The 14,866-nt window shown below is 42.6% G+C and overlaps 1 protein-coding gene across 2 annotated transcripts in view; it reads left to right on the top strand.

Annotated features, from left to right (window-relative positions):
• The first annotated feature begins 3,565 nt into the window (after nucleotides 1–3,565).
• The window catches only part of GCLC (glutamate-cysteine ligase catalytic subunit), a 48,073-nt gene continuing 36,772 nt past the window's right edge, over nucleotides 3,566–14,866 (top strand). For both annotated transcript variants that reach the window (XM_078370701.1, XM_078370700.1), the window contains exon 1: nucleotides 3,566–4,194. In XM_078370701.1, coding sequence (XP_078226827.1) covers nucleotides 4,045–4,194 — 150 coding nt within the window. In that variant the 5' untranslated portion in view covers nucleotides 3,566–4,044. The remainder of the gene's footprint in view (nucleotides 4,195–14,866) is intronic.

Here is a 14,866-nt window from a genome sequence, read left to right as displayed (position 1 = left end):
GTTCAACGGATACCAGCTCAATGTGCCTGGTATAGAGTGTAATACACTGGGACCCACCCGACAGACCACCAAAGTCAAGGGACACTCAAACTAAAGAGAGCGGTAAAGGCAAGGGCAGATGACCTAGAAGTGCCTTCCTCAGAGTCCCCTAGATACTTTCTCTGTTTTCCTTATTTGATCTCGCGAAGCCGCTGACTCAGGGGAAACTGGGAATGGAGTGACCACAGGGAAATGATATATTTTTTGCTCCTTGGAGGCCCGAAACCGATCGTGTCTGAAATGGCAGCTGCAATACCAGCAGCAGCAGCAGCAGCAGCAGCAGCCCGGAGGTCAGTAATGATGCACTGAGACTTTACGTGGAGCAGTCTCCCCGGATTGACCTCAGGCTTGGAGCAGCTCAAAGTGCTGAGTCACGGGGAGGCGGTACTGCGCGCTGGGGAGGCAGGCCCGCGAAGTCACGTGGCGAGGGCTGTATCACAACAACGGCGCGGCGTGCACCGCCCGCGGCCCACACCGCTTCCTTCTGCGACCGGCCGACTCTCCGAGCATGCTCAGCTTGGCCTCGCGAGCGCACGGCGTCCCCCGAAGCGGAACTCCACGGTCCAGGTTTTCCTGGCGGCTCTGGGGGCGGAGCTTGTGTTGGTCCGCCGGGTCGCGAGGCGAGGATGCTGTGGCGCGGCGCCGCTGAGCAGGGATGAGTTCCGGGCGAGCGGGTCTCCGGTTTTTCCGTGGAAGACACTAGCGGGAAACGGCATTGGGTCATAGTCTAGGGAAGTGCTGATTCTGCAAGATATGAGCTCCTTCTTTCCCCTTCAGTAATCGTTACAGCCCGGCTGGAACTGTCTGCTCAAAACTCACTTCTAGATATTGAAACCTAGCCCTGGGTGCAATCTACGGAATGAAATCGAGCGGTAGACCTATGCAGGCAAAGCACCGTCAGATGGGGAGTGACTGTTGCTAAATATGACTAAACTTGATATGTGGTGGGGTTTTTGTTTTTTCTTTCTAACAGAAACGGTTAAAGGCACTGAGAGATCAAAGTTTAAATTGGGCATAACTGCCCTGTGGAGCAACAGTGCCTGCGCCCTTTTTGGGATTGTTCAAAGCCCTGGGTCCCTCGCTGGGAGAGCCGGTTCGGAATTCGGGGGGGGGGGGGTAGGGTGAGAGAGGTACTCTTGTGTGAGTGTGAGCGGGGATCTAGAACAGACTAACTCCAGTTACTCAGTGTTAAACTTTCTAGGTTCAGTGTCGCGTAGAGCTTTAGCCAGACTAGAATTTAGACTGTTACTGAACTGCCCAGGTCCATGATTCCTAACAGGTGTATGGGGAAAGTGTATGGTGTGCAGCAGGTGTCTGGGAAAAATGTGCTTTGCAAAGTGTAAATCAAGGTCTACATCAGTACTGTATCAGTAAAGTGGAATGAGAGCCACATACGTAATCTTAAATTTTTCAGTAGCCTGCTTTAAAACTAATCAAACAAACAAAACAAAATAAAGGAGGGGGGTGAATTAATTTAAATAACTTAACGCGTCATATTTAACTCAGAATTTCTGAAATACTGTATTACTATGTAATCAACACAAAACTTTTAATGAGATATTTACATATTTACATCTGTTTATTAAGCCTCAGAATCTGCTGTGCTTACACTCACAGCACATCTGGGCCACTAAATTTTCATTGGAAATACTTGACCTGTAATTACATTTCATAAAATTTACAGTCAAAAAAGTGGATTCTCATTCCCAACTTGTTCAAAATTTACTTATAAGTTTTCCAGTAACTGAATGAAATATCAGTTTTTAAATTTACATTTGTATTGATTAAATTAAAATAAAAATTTGGTTTCTCAGTCATGTTAGCCACATTTCAAATGTTCATCGGCCAGTGTGGCTGATGGTTTTCATGTTGAACAATGAAGGTCTATGAAAATATAAGAAGAGATATGAGAATAACCCAATAGTCTTTGAAAGTCTTACCTGCATGTGAAACACTGTTTCTCCCCCCTCCCCTTACCTGCTTTTCATGGAGAAGCTAACATTTATTAAGCACACACTCTATACCAAATATACTCTATACCAACACCTTTCTAGGATCAAAGATACAAAAGGCATAAGTCATCTCTGCCCCAGGGGAATTCACTATTTAGTGTGGAGCTATTTTTAAAATGAGTCTATCAATAAAGTACGAATGCAACCAAATACAGAGAGGAATAACTGTGACTCCAAGGATGAACCTGAGTGTGTCAGGTGGAGAATTTCAAGCAGGAAAACAACAGAGTGCCAGGACCATATACAGATCTAGTGAGGTTGGTGGGAGGGCAAAGGAAGTTTTTGAAAAGGTTGTGGAAAAATTAACTGTGGTTTGGTCTCTATCCCAGCTGTGTGATGAGGATGAAAACATCTCCTGAGCTTCAAACATCCCCACCGCGCACACACACACACACACACACACACACTCTCACACCATTGTAGAAATCCCAGTCAGACCTTGGGTATTAATGTCCCCAGGCTCTGTGAGGGGCACACCCAATATGAGAAGAGAATCCTATCATATACTCGTAAGACAATTAACAAGTGCTTACTAAATGTTAACTCTGTAGTGCCAGGGAAGAGGGTATGAAAAATACACACTTTCCTGGTAGGTACATGTATATCTAGTTGCTTTCACTTTTCCCCTGACAGGTCATTGCTCTGTAAACATATATTTATTGAACAATTATTTGGGGGCAAGGTAATTCCTTCCTCTCCTTTCCCTCCGAGATAAGGTCAACTCTAGGTGTTCCCACTATCTTCAGCCCCCATCATAGGCTCACATGAACGTCATTTTGATCACTTAATGAATGAATCTTAGGTTTACATGGAGGATAAACTTTTGGAGATGGTTCCTCACATGGTCTGTCCGGAGACTTTTTGCAATAAATGGTGTCCGTGCCATCCAGAGAACATATGTTAATCAAGAGAGTAGCGAATAATGATGATTTACACATGTTGACAAGTTGATTCCTCTTAATAATCGGGTCAATTTACTGGCCATCAACACTATACACATGTACACTATGCACATAATTATGACATCTGTAAAAGATAGAATTAATCTAATTTTATGCAGATGTGGGAAGAACTTCTCCAAGTCTCACAATCAGTAAGTGATGGAGCCTAGAGTTGAACTGTTTCACCTCACTCCCATGTAAACACTTTTCTCAACACATTCTACCGCCCTCACTCTGATTCAAGTGTGAGGCCCTGTCCAACTAAAAAATAACATGGTGGGTTCGTCATTGATTCAAATAATCAACTTTCTTCCTCGACCCCAAGTTTATCTCTTTTGGTTTGGAAAAAAAAAAAAAATGCATTTTGACATGTCGCGTTTGCTTAAAGCGAGGCCGACCTCACGCCCCGCTCCCGTCAGCTGCTCTCTTCGACACCGCCCCAACCTCCCCGGTACCCGCCTCCTTTGCGTCCCGGGTTCCCACCCGGCTCCCGGCCGCGCCTCCGCCGCTGCACCGCCTCCTCTCCACGCCTTCGCCCGTAGTCTATAAAACCCGGAGCGACGGATCGCGCCCAGGAGCGGCCAGCTAGCGGACGCGAAAACTGGGCATGCTCGGCGGCGGCGCAGGTTTTGGTCACAAGTAGGAAGAAGCCAGTGCACCACGCCGGCTAAGAGAAGCGGGAGCCGCCGCGGCAGTGTGGCCGTGGAGTCCGCCGCCGCCGCCGCATCGGAGCAGGAGCAGGAGCAGGAGTAGGAGCGGGAGCAGGAGGGAGCGGGTCTGAGCAAGGCCGCCGGGCTGAGAGCCGTCCCGCCTGCCCTTGGTCTTCTGCCTCCGCGTCCGCGCAGTGCGTAGGACCCAGGGTCTGTCACCTGGGCGCCAGGGGTCGCCGCCGGGGAGCCGGAGCGGGCGGGACCCTCCCTCTGCCGACTGCGGCCCGAGGGCGCCCCCGCGGGGTGGAGCGGCAGCTGCCTTCTGCTGGCGGCTGAGTGTCCGGCTCGCGCCCGTAGCGGGCGACCGCCGTCAGCCCCGAGGAGGAGGAGGAGGGGGCGGCCATGGGTCTGCTGTCCCAGGGCTCGCCGCTGAGCTGGGAGGAAACCAAGCGCCATGCGGACCACGTGCGGAGGCATGGGATCCTCCAGTTCTTGCACATCTACCACGCAGTCAAGGACCGGCACAAGGACGTTCTCAAATGGGGAGATGAGGTGAGCGCCCGCGGCCCCCGCCCCCGCTCGGCACCCCTGTCAGGCCGCTAGCGTTGCCTTTGTCTGGCCCTACACCCCTGCCCGATCGCGGTCCGCGTTCTCCACTGTGTCCGGGGGTCCTCGAGCGCCTCCCGGCCCCGGGAGCATCGTCCCTGCCTTCTCCTAGTCGGTGTCCAGGGCCATCCTCCTGACTAGACTCATTTCTCGTTCATTCATTATTTAGGGTTTTCCCCTTCATTCCATAAACACGGACTGGGCTCTGGGAGGGCGTGAACATGAAAAAGTGACATTAGGTGCTGCGAGTCTTCAACCTGGTGTATCTGCAGACCGGCAACTACCAGGATCCACCTTACAAGTTTAAAATTTGCTTTTGCGATCAGTATGAAAGAGGCTAAGTTGTCCTAGCAGGCCTGCTGCTTTTAGAAATCAGGTCCTCAGGATGTCCACTTTCGCTCTACCTCATGCAGGTGTCTTTTTCTTAAAACTCCCCAACTTATCATCTCCCTTTCCCTCCAACACACACACTTTGTAGTTATAAATTGAAACCAGTAAATTACAGCTTAGTTTTCCTATAAGGGGGAGGAACCTTCCCTATCCTGTTTAATTCTAAGTGGGAATGCTTTTAAAAGCTTCAACATTAGGATTTGCTAGTGTCTTTCCATGGCTTAGATCCAGCATCTAAACTTTACAAACCAGTGTTCTGCCTAGAGATAAAATGTCTGTAGATTATCAGTGTGTTGAACCATTGTTTATTGGAATGATCTGGAATGCAGCAATGTTAAAACTGCTGGTTTAGTGTCATCTGCCAAAACTTTTTGTGCCTTCCCTTTCTGTTTTCGAAAATTACGAAATTACATGTGTTTGCAGTACACATTAACTGACTTCTTGAGAAGTCCATTTCTGTTTGTCTTGTTTTTAGCTTTTGCCTTCGATGGCTGCCACCTGTGTAAATTGTTTATCTTTTGCCCAGTGTTGTTATCACTTTTGGCCTAAGTACTGAGGTGCTGTTACACCAGTGCAGAATATCTCCTTGCAAAAAGTTTTTAAAAAAATTTCTAGGATTGGGAGGTAATTCTACCTCCTACAGCTGAAGAAATTGTACTCTTTTAAATTAGTTAGGAAAGTATGATGACTGGTAATTCACGTTTCTACAAAAAGTGGGTTGTATTGTCACACTTCTTTGAACATAAAAATGGCACAGCATGTGTTTGGTGATAATTCTTCAGTTTTACTCTAATGTTCATTGTTTCTTTACAGCATCTGCCATTTTGTATATTCACTTTTGTATTCTGTGTCACCGGAAAACGTAAGACTAAATAGGGCAGGGACATTATGCTTCTTGTTCATCTCTGTTTTCCTAGGGCCCAGCCTTGTGCCTGGTGTAGTTGGCATCAGGTCCCTGTGGCATGAATGAGTGAAATGAACCACCATTTAAAGTTCCCAGTTAAGGTAACTAGTCATTCCAGAGCAGTCCAAAGTTTAAAATTGTTTGTGTGTGCTTCTTTTGACATCTAACCAGGCCATTCTAAAAAGAAAGGCGTTTCATGTCTTTGGTAGTCATTTTACCAGATAGAACTACTTCAACAGGAAATTTGCAGCACAGTTGGAGCTCATCAACCTATTCTGGAGACTATGCCCCACCCCCCGCCACCCCTTATCTTTGTCCCACTTGGTGTATTCCTGAAAGACCCTTCAGGAATCCGCAGTCTTCCCCTTTTTAAAAAGGCCTCTCCTGTTGGCAGGAAGAACTTTTAGAACTACCTATTTTAAGTAACTTTTGTAGTTGTTGGATAAGTTGAGGTGAGAAGAGCTGAAGAGTAGAGCCACGAAGTACTGTGTCTCTGGCTTTAGCAGGCTTTCACGGGGAGGTTTGCCATAGGTTTACTTCCTCCCCACTCCAAAAGATCAAGGGGCTTGGAAAAGAGTGGCAATAATGCAAACTTGTATTCTGCATCTATAAAGGAGAGAAAACTGGGCCTAGCATTTCAGCCAGGTTGTAACACTTATTGAAAAAAAATTAGACTGGATAGATCTGTGGAGAATTAGACTTTGGTGTTGTATTAGGACTCTCATAATGGCTGGGCATGGTGGCCTGTAATCCCAACACTTTGGAAGGCCCGGGCAGGAGGATTGCTTGAGCCCAGGAGTTCAAGGCCAGCCTGGGCAATATAGCAAGACCCCATCTCTACAAAAAATTAAAAAATTAGTGGCATGTGCCTGTGGCCCCAACTACTCAGGAGACTGAGATGGAAGGATCGCTTAAGCCTGGGAAGTGGAGGCCGCAATAAGTCATGATTGTTCAACTGCACTGTAGCTTGGGTGACAGTGAGACCCTAGCCTCCCACCCAAAAAAGAGATTTGGTAACACTGCTCTTACCTTAAAATGTGTAAACAATGTTCACTGGAAACTTTCTTTAGTGACTGTTGAGACTGTACCTTCAAATTTCTTGTTCCAAATACTACTGTGTCATAAATTAAATACAGATCTATAAATTGATTTTTTCAACCTCTCTTGAAATGCTGCTTTTACCAGCGTTTTACTGTTTTATGATCCATTGTTTCTATTCCCCTAGGCTTTTTTCTTTTCCATGTGTTCCTTTGTTCCCCCACCCCCAACTAACATATTAATGTCCTTTGGAGTGGAAGGTAAACAGAAACTGAAACTGAGGTAGAAAAGTCATCTTAGTTGCAAAACATAACATGCTGCTCATTTTTTATTATTTTAAATTTGCTTCAATTATGTCTCTGGGTGGAGTATAGAATTTTTGAGAAGAATAACATTCCTGCCCTTGAGTGTTGACAGTTGCCTGACAGAAAGGGGAGAATTAAGATTGTGAAGACTGCCCAGGTGATTGGATAAAAAGAAGCCCCACCCAACTTTTTCCTCCTGCAGTGGCACTTCAGTGAAACCTTGGTCTCCCCCCAGCTAGTTCTCCCTCCCACCCTTGATCTGCGATGCAGATACTAATTCTCCCTTATGGTACCTCTCTACATTTTTTTTTTCTTTTTTTTGAGACAGAGTCTCGCTCTTGTCACCCAAGCTGGAGTGTATGGCGTGATCTCAGCTCACTGCTCCGCCTCCCAGGGTTCAAGTGATTCTCCTGCCTCAGCTTCCTGAGTACCTGGGGTTACAGGTGCGCAACACCATGCCCAGCTAATTTTTGTATTTTTAGTAGAGTCAGGGTTTCACCATGTTGGCCAGGCTGGTCTTGAACTCCTGAGCTCAGGTAGTCTGCCCACTTAGGCCTCCCAAAGTGCTAGGATTACAGGTGTGAGCCACTGTGCCTGGCCACCTCTCTACATTTCTTATGGGCAGACAGAAGGTGTGACTTTTTTTGCCGGGTGAGGATCGGAGGGTCTTATCATGCCTAAGCATTTGCTGATGCCTCTAACCATTCCTCTAGCATCATCAGCATCATGTCAGTGTAATCTAATCACCTTATTGTATGTAGAGCATTATTTTTCAGACTGCAGGTCATGACTCAGTAGGTTGACAAATGCATTTAGAAGATTCCAACCAGAACTTTCTTGTGTGTGTGTGTGTGTGTGTGTGTGTGTGTATTTGTGGCAAAACACTTAACATGAGATCCACCTCCTTAACAGATTTTTAAGTGCACAAATACAGTATTGTTAGCTAAAGGGACAATGTTGTACAGATCTCTAGAACTAGTTTATCTTGCATAATTGAAACTATGCTTACCATTAGCAATTCCTCAGTTTTCCCCTCCACCCAGCCCCTGGCACAATTCTGCTCTCTGATTCTATGAGTTTGACTCCGTTAGTACTTGATATAAGTAGAATCAAGCAGTATTTGTCCTTCTGTGACCAATGTATTTGACTTAACATAATGCCTTCAAGATTCATCTAAATTGTCCCATACTGCAGGATTTTTTTTCAGGCTGAAAAATATTCCATTGCTTGTATGTACCACATTTTCTTCATTCTTTTCTGTCAGTGAACATTTGATTGTCTCTACATCTTGGCTATTGTGAATAACTTCGATGAACATTGGAGTGCTAATATCTCTTTGCCAAAAGGACTTTTAAAAATATTAAATGGAATAGGGTGAAGAATATTAATTTATCATACCATAGTAAGAATATTATATAAAACTTCTGAGTTATCTTTTGAGGGCATGTGTGAAGAAGGATAGGCTTGTGCATTGGGTTGCATGTCAATTATTTCTTACTGTCATTCACAGTTGAAGAGTTTGAAGGCTGCAGTCTCAGATTTATTTCTTCAATGAGGTGAGCCTTGTGAAAAAGAACAGGAGGTTAGCACTAATCTTTACACGTAGTAGGACCTCACTGGTACATACACTGAAGAGAAGTCTGAAGACAGGTCAGAAGCCTAGCAGCTCAGTTGTAAGAGAGCTTGTTTATGTGCAGAAGCCTTGAGAAATAACTGAGAAATAGGCTGGGCAGATAAAAGTGTGTGTGGTGGATAAAAGTGGGTGTGGTGGGTGGTGTGCCCCGTGGAGATGAAGAATGGCCCGCGGGACAGAAAGTGGTGTTTTGGATATGATATGTTGGGTTGTACGGGGACTATATCAAAATACTCCTTTTTATAGCTTACTGTTGCACTTGTAGAGCCAGGGACTTGGATAAAAAAGACAGAAATGAACTTAAAGCCCACCGTAGGTATGGTTGGAAAGAGAGGTTGCCACTTTAGAAATGCTCAGCCTTACTTACTAGGATAGTATTTACCTCTTCACACCAGAAAGAACCTTGGATTTGGGGTTCAATTTGTGTTCTCGTTCAAGGCTGAAATGAATTGTCCTACAGAGACAATTGTGTATATGTTAGCTTTTTAGAACTCAGGCGTTTTCTGTGAGAACCTCCAAGATCAGCCTGCAGATGCCTGTTTCACCTTTAATATGACAGGTCCTAACTCTAGCCACCATTTACAGGACTGCTTCCGTAGGAAAGAGAAGTTCTAACTCTTACATTCCAGGAAGATATCTCATTTTGCCCCATGATGAGGGGGGTGTTGAGGAGAGGTGAGGGGGATATTCCTGGGTGCTGCGTTGCCTGCTGAGAATACAAACAAGTGAGCACGTCTGCACAGTTCCCACGCAGCTTTTCAGATATGGGTTTTGTTTGTAGCTTAAGGTATGCACATTAAAATACAGATCTGGGCAATCTATGATGTAAATGTAGTAAGTATGGCTCTGTATTTTTTTCTAATCACTCCAATGTTAGCTGCCCGCCGGTCCTTTTCAGCTACTTAGTGGCAGATGTATCATCAGAATTGAAATCGGTCTGACTCCAGGTCCAGTCCTTACATTATACCAGGGTTGGGGTTATTTACAATGCATGAATTTCATTGAATTTCCTTTTACAGACTTCAAACTGTATAGGTTATAGAGGTTCAGAAAACAACATTTAAAACTAAACTTATACTTTTTCTGAGTTTGTAACTTAGTGCAGTGGTTCTTGAAGGCACGAAGGTATATTGTCCTCTAGTTAGCAGAAAAGTCCATGTGAACTTTGAGAGGAAAACGCAGTGTATCTTTAATCTTTATGGGCATATTCTTATCAGGCATAAAACAGAGATGGGATTTATTAAGGGCTGATATATCATTTATTGAGTTTGAACTTCCAGTTTGCCTATGCTAGGTTCTGATTGCTCAAGTGACTATTTAGAAAATGCATAGCTTGCCAGGCATGGTGGCTTGTGCCTGTAATCCCAGCTACTTGGGAGGCTAAGGTGGAAGGATCACTAGAGCCCAGGAGATCGTGGCTGCAGTGAACTAGGATCATGCCACTGCACTTTAGCATGGGTGACAGAGTGGGACCTCATCTCTTAAAAAAAAAAAAAAAGGAAAGAGAAAGAAAATGCCTAGCTTATTAATGAATAAGCTTATGATCTTATTTAAAAGTATAGTCTTGAGCAATAAATCTAGAATGGACAAAAGCACAGTTATTTGAGTCAAATTGAAGGTTTCTATAGCTTTGGGCAAATTGCTTACAGTCTCAACTTCAGTTTTATCATCTATAAAATGGGAACAGTACTACCTTCCCTATAGGGTTATTGAGATTAAATGAGGTAATAATTAGTGAAATGGATTGCAAGTGCCTAGCCTATTAAGTAAAAACTCATAAATAGCCTAAACCATTTATGTAGAAAATTTACAATATCTAGTGTATCTCATTTAAATAGCTGTGGTCACTGGGGAATGGGACATTCCACATATGTAGGGTTTCTCTTGTTTGTTTTTTACAGTTAGCTGAAACTTATTCAGATACAATTATATTCCATTAACAATAATTTTTGATCGTATTTCTAGTCTTTTTGTTAATATTATATATCAGTTTATTTAGTTTTTCGAGACAGGATCTTGGCTCTGTCACCCAGGATGGAGTGTAGTGGTGCCATCACAGTGTACTGCAGCCTCAACTCCCAGGCTCTAGCAATTTTGATCAAATTTCTAAGTTGTGCTTCAAAAATGCATTGGCACAGGCTTCTGAAAATAAGATATAGAGCACAAATTAATTATTTCTTCATAGGCATTACAAAGATTCAGGTTTCCTCTATAGGTCATAGTGTGTTCTGTAGCACAAAAAACAAAGTTGTCACATCTGTCTTTTTAAGCTGTCACTGGACATTGATTCATCAGCATTTATTGTCCATCGACACCTTCTCACCTCCAAGAAGTTCCTCTGTGCCCTTTGCACACACGTGCATGCGTGTGTGCTAGAGAGAGAGAGGGAGAGCACTTCAGTTGATTCTAGTTTTTTTCTTCAGACTTGAGAAGCTGCCTTAAAGAATGTGTGGCCATTCATTAGATGAAGAGGAGAAAGGAAAGCATGATAGTCAAAAGCATAGTGTAACAAAGGAGGACAGGTGAGAAGTAACCATTGGATAATATGTGAAGGTTATCATGCAGTTCGGTGTTGAAAATGCAGCAAATAGGTTTAGCCAGCTTGTAGAGGTCTTTGTCTAGTTCTCGACAGATAGCAGTTAGATAGAGTTGCACTTTAAAAACATGAGAAAAGTAGAATGGAAAAACAGTGTATTAGTCTTCTATACCTATCTCCTATAGAAAAATCTTTCAGGACCTGTTAGTTGCTATGACCCTACCATATCACTGTTGAATTCCTCCACGTTAAGACTCTACTGTCTAGAAGTAGGATGTTAGCAGATACACTCAAGGATTGTTACTGTGTGTAGTTTCATTTTGAAGCATAAATCTGAGTAACATTCAGTAAGACTCTATGTTCAGAAAAGTTGTTACAATATTAATTGAGCCTCTGATATCACCATTTATGTTTCTGAACATTTTTGCATACTCCCAAGGCATCTGAATATATTATTAAAGTTAGAAAACTGTATATGGAGCATTACCGATGTTGCTGGTATTTTTGGAAGGACCATATCCTAATGAGCTTGCTAATTAGTATGCTGTTTCTACATTCATGATATAATCAGGTTTGTTTTTTTTAAAAACTAAAACAAAACAAAACATTTTAACAGCTTTATTGAGGTATAATTAACATAAAATTAACTGCACATATTTAAAATGTACAATTTGGTAAGTTTTGACATATCCATCATAAAATCATCTCTGATGATAAGTATATTCATTATCTCCAAAAATGTCATCATGCCCCTTTGGTAATTTCTTCCTCTCTCTTATCACTTGTAACTGATTTGCTATTACTGTAGTTAGTTTGCATTTTCTAGATTTTCATATCTAGGAAATCATAGTTTGTATTTGATATCTAGTTTCATATTATATCTAGGAAATCATACAGCATATACTCTTTTTGTCTGGCTTCTTAAATTCTAAATAAATATTTTGAGAGCCATCTCTGTTGTTACATGCGTCAATAGTTCATTCCTTTTCATTGCTGTGTAATGTTTCATTCCATGGATATACTAGTATGTTTATACATTCACCATTTGTGTTGCATTCAGTTTTTCACTATTATAAAAAGCTTCTATGAACATTAACATACAAGTTGGTATGTGTGGACTATTGCTTTTCTTCATCTTATTACCTAGGAGTGGTGTGTGTTAACTTTTTAAGGAAACTGTATTACCAAACTTTTCCAGGGTGGTTGTATCATTTTGCATTCTCTCTAGCAGAGTATGCCAGTTCAGTTCATCCACATTCTTGTTAACACTGGTATGGGCAGTCTCTTTAATTTTAGCTATTCTAATAGGAATGTGGTGGTAGGTTATTGTATTTTTAATTTGCATTTTCCTGAAGATAGTGATGTTGAGTGTCTTTTCATGTGCGAATTTGTTATGTGTATATCTTTCTGTCATGTGTGTATCTTTTCTTGTGAAGTGTGTTAAAATAATTTGTCTGTTTTGAAACTATTGAGTTTTGAGCATTTTCTATATTTTGGTTGTAAGTCTTATCTGACACATGCTTTGCAAACTTTGCAAATATTTCCTCTCAGTCTGTTTTCATTCTCTCTCTCTCTTTTTTTTTTTTTTTTTTTTTGAGATAGAGCTCACTCTGTGGCCTAGGCTGGAGTGCAGTGGCATGATCTCAGCTCACGGCAACCTCTGCCTTCCAAGTTCAAGTGATTCTCCTGCCTCAGCCTCCTGAGTAGCTGGGATTACAGGCACACACCACCATGCCTGGCTAATTTTGTGTTTTTAGTAGAGGTTAGGTTTCGCCATGCTGGCTAGGCTGGTCTTGAACTCCTGATCTCAGGTGATCTGCCCTCTTTGGCTTCCCAAAGTGCTAGGATTACGGACGCAAGCCACACACCAGCTATTTCATTCTCTCTACGGTGTCTTTTGAAGAAGAGAAGTTAAGTTTTATGAAGTCCCATTTGTCTACTTGTTTTTTTTTTTTTTTTTTTTTTTTCAGGCAGGGTCTCACCATCTTGGCCAGTCTGGTCTTGAACTCATGACCTCATGATCCAGCCGCCTCGGCCTCCCAAAGTGCTGGGATTACAAGCATGAGTCACCGCCCCTGGCCTATCCACTTGTTCTATGGATCGTTCTAGGTGTGATACCTAAGAAGTTTTTGTCTGATCCAAGGTCACAAAGATTTTCTCCTATGTTTTCTTTTATAGAACTTTTATAATTTTAGGTTTTACATTTAGGTCTGTGACCAATTTTGAATTATATATATGTTTGTGTATGACATAAGGTATGCATTGTATCACATACAAACATATTAAGGTTTTTTGTTCTGTTTTTTTTTTCCATATTTCTCCAGCACCATTTGTTGAAAAGACTCCCCTTTCTCCACTGCCAAAGGTGTATCCTGCCTTTGCATCTCTGTCTAGTTGTTTATATATGTGTGGTTTTATTTTATTTCTGGACTTTCTGTACTGTTACACTGATCTGTTTTCTATTTATATTTTTATTTTTAATAAAAATATAAAATAGCACACTCTTTTTATTTTTAAGAGATGAGGTTTTGCTATGCCGCCTGGGCTGTCCTAGAACTCTTGGGCTCAAGTGAGCCTCTACCTTAGCCTCATAAGTAGCTGGGACTTACAGGCATGTGCCATTGCACCTGGCTAATGGCACACTCTTGATTGCTGTATCTTTACAGTAAGTCATGAGATCACGTATTACAGGTGTGAGCCACCCTGCCCAGTCTTAAGTTTGTTTTCTAAGCTCACACAACCTGGGACAACCCCAGGTCTCAGGCTCTGATCTTCAGACTAAAGCCCATTCATAAAATGCATGTCACAGAGTAATTGTATTTTTACCAAATATCCAGTCACAGGATGATAATAGAGATGTTATCATATCATATATCATATCATATACCACACATGTTAACCCCTACTGGATTTTTTAATTGGGATGGAATTTAATCTATAGATCAATTTGGGGAGAATTGACATCTTAACAATACTGAGTCTTCGAGTATATGAACATCACTCTACTTACATAATCTTTAATTTCTCTCAGCAGTGTTTTGTAGTTTTTCGTGTATGGGTCTTTCATGTCTTTTTTGTCATGTTATCCCTGAATGTTTCATATGTTTCAGTTCTATTATAAATGGTTTCCCCATACCTGCAGCTCCATCTCTTTGCCTCGGGGAGTCCACTGGGCTCTACTTCACCTTCCTGCCCATGACCGGGAGCATTCCCCAGACAGTAAGTGGGGGCAATTGTAGGGCCCAGTGGTTTCCCCAGATGTCTCAGGGATCCTTTCTTATCTGATATGCAGCGTCTTGAAAACTGTTATTTCATAGATTTTCTCTTCCTCTCTCTCTCTCTTTTTTTTTTTTTTTTTTTTCCGGCTTTTCAGGTGAGAGGGTAGATTTGGCCCCTGTTACTCCATCTTAATTAGAAGTGGAAGTGTTTCTCACTTTTTCTGTCCTTTTAGCTTTGTTCTCCTTTGTCTGTAAACGTTGTCCAAAGCTGGCTATCCTTGTGGTTTGTTTATAAGATACCTACCAGCACCCAAGATTTAGCCAGGTTTTTAGAAGGTCAGGATTTTCTTTGCTCGTAAGCTATAATTTTCTCCATTTAATATCTCTGTTATCATCCTGTGACTGGATCTTTGGTAAAAACACAATTATTTTGAAAGTTGACATACATTTTATGAATGGGCTTTAGTCTGAAGATCAGAGTCTGAGACCTGGGGTCATCCCAGGTTGCGTGAGCTTAGAAAACAGAACTTAAGACTGGGTGCAGTGGCCCACGCCTGTAATCCCAGCACTTTGGGAGGCTGAGGCAGGTGGATC

The sequence above is a fragment of the Callithrix jacchus genome, chromosome 4 (genome assembly GCF_049354715.1).
Source record: "Callithrix jacchus isolate 240 chromosome 4, calJac240_pri, whole genome shotgun sequence".
NCBI lineage: Eukaryota > Metazoa > Chordata > Mammalia > Primates > Cebidae > Callithrix > Callithrix jacchus.
The sequence above is the reverse complement of the archived record's forward strand: the minus strand, read 5'-3'. Positions and strand labels throughout refer to the sequence as shown.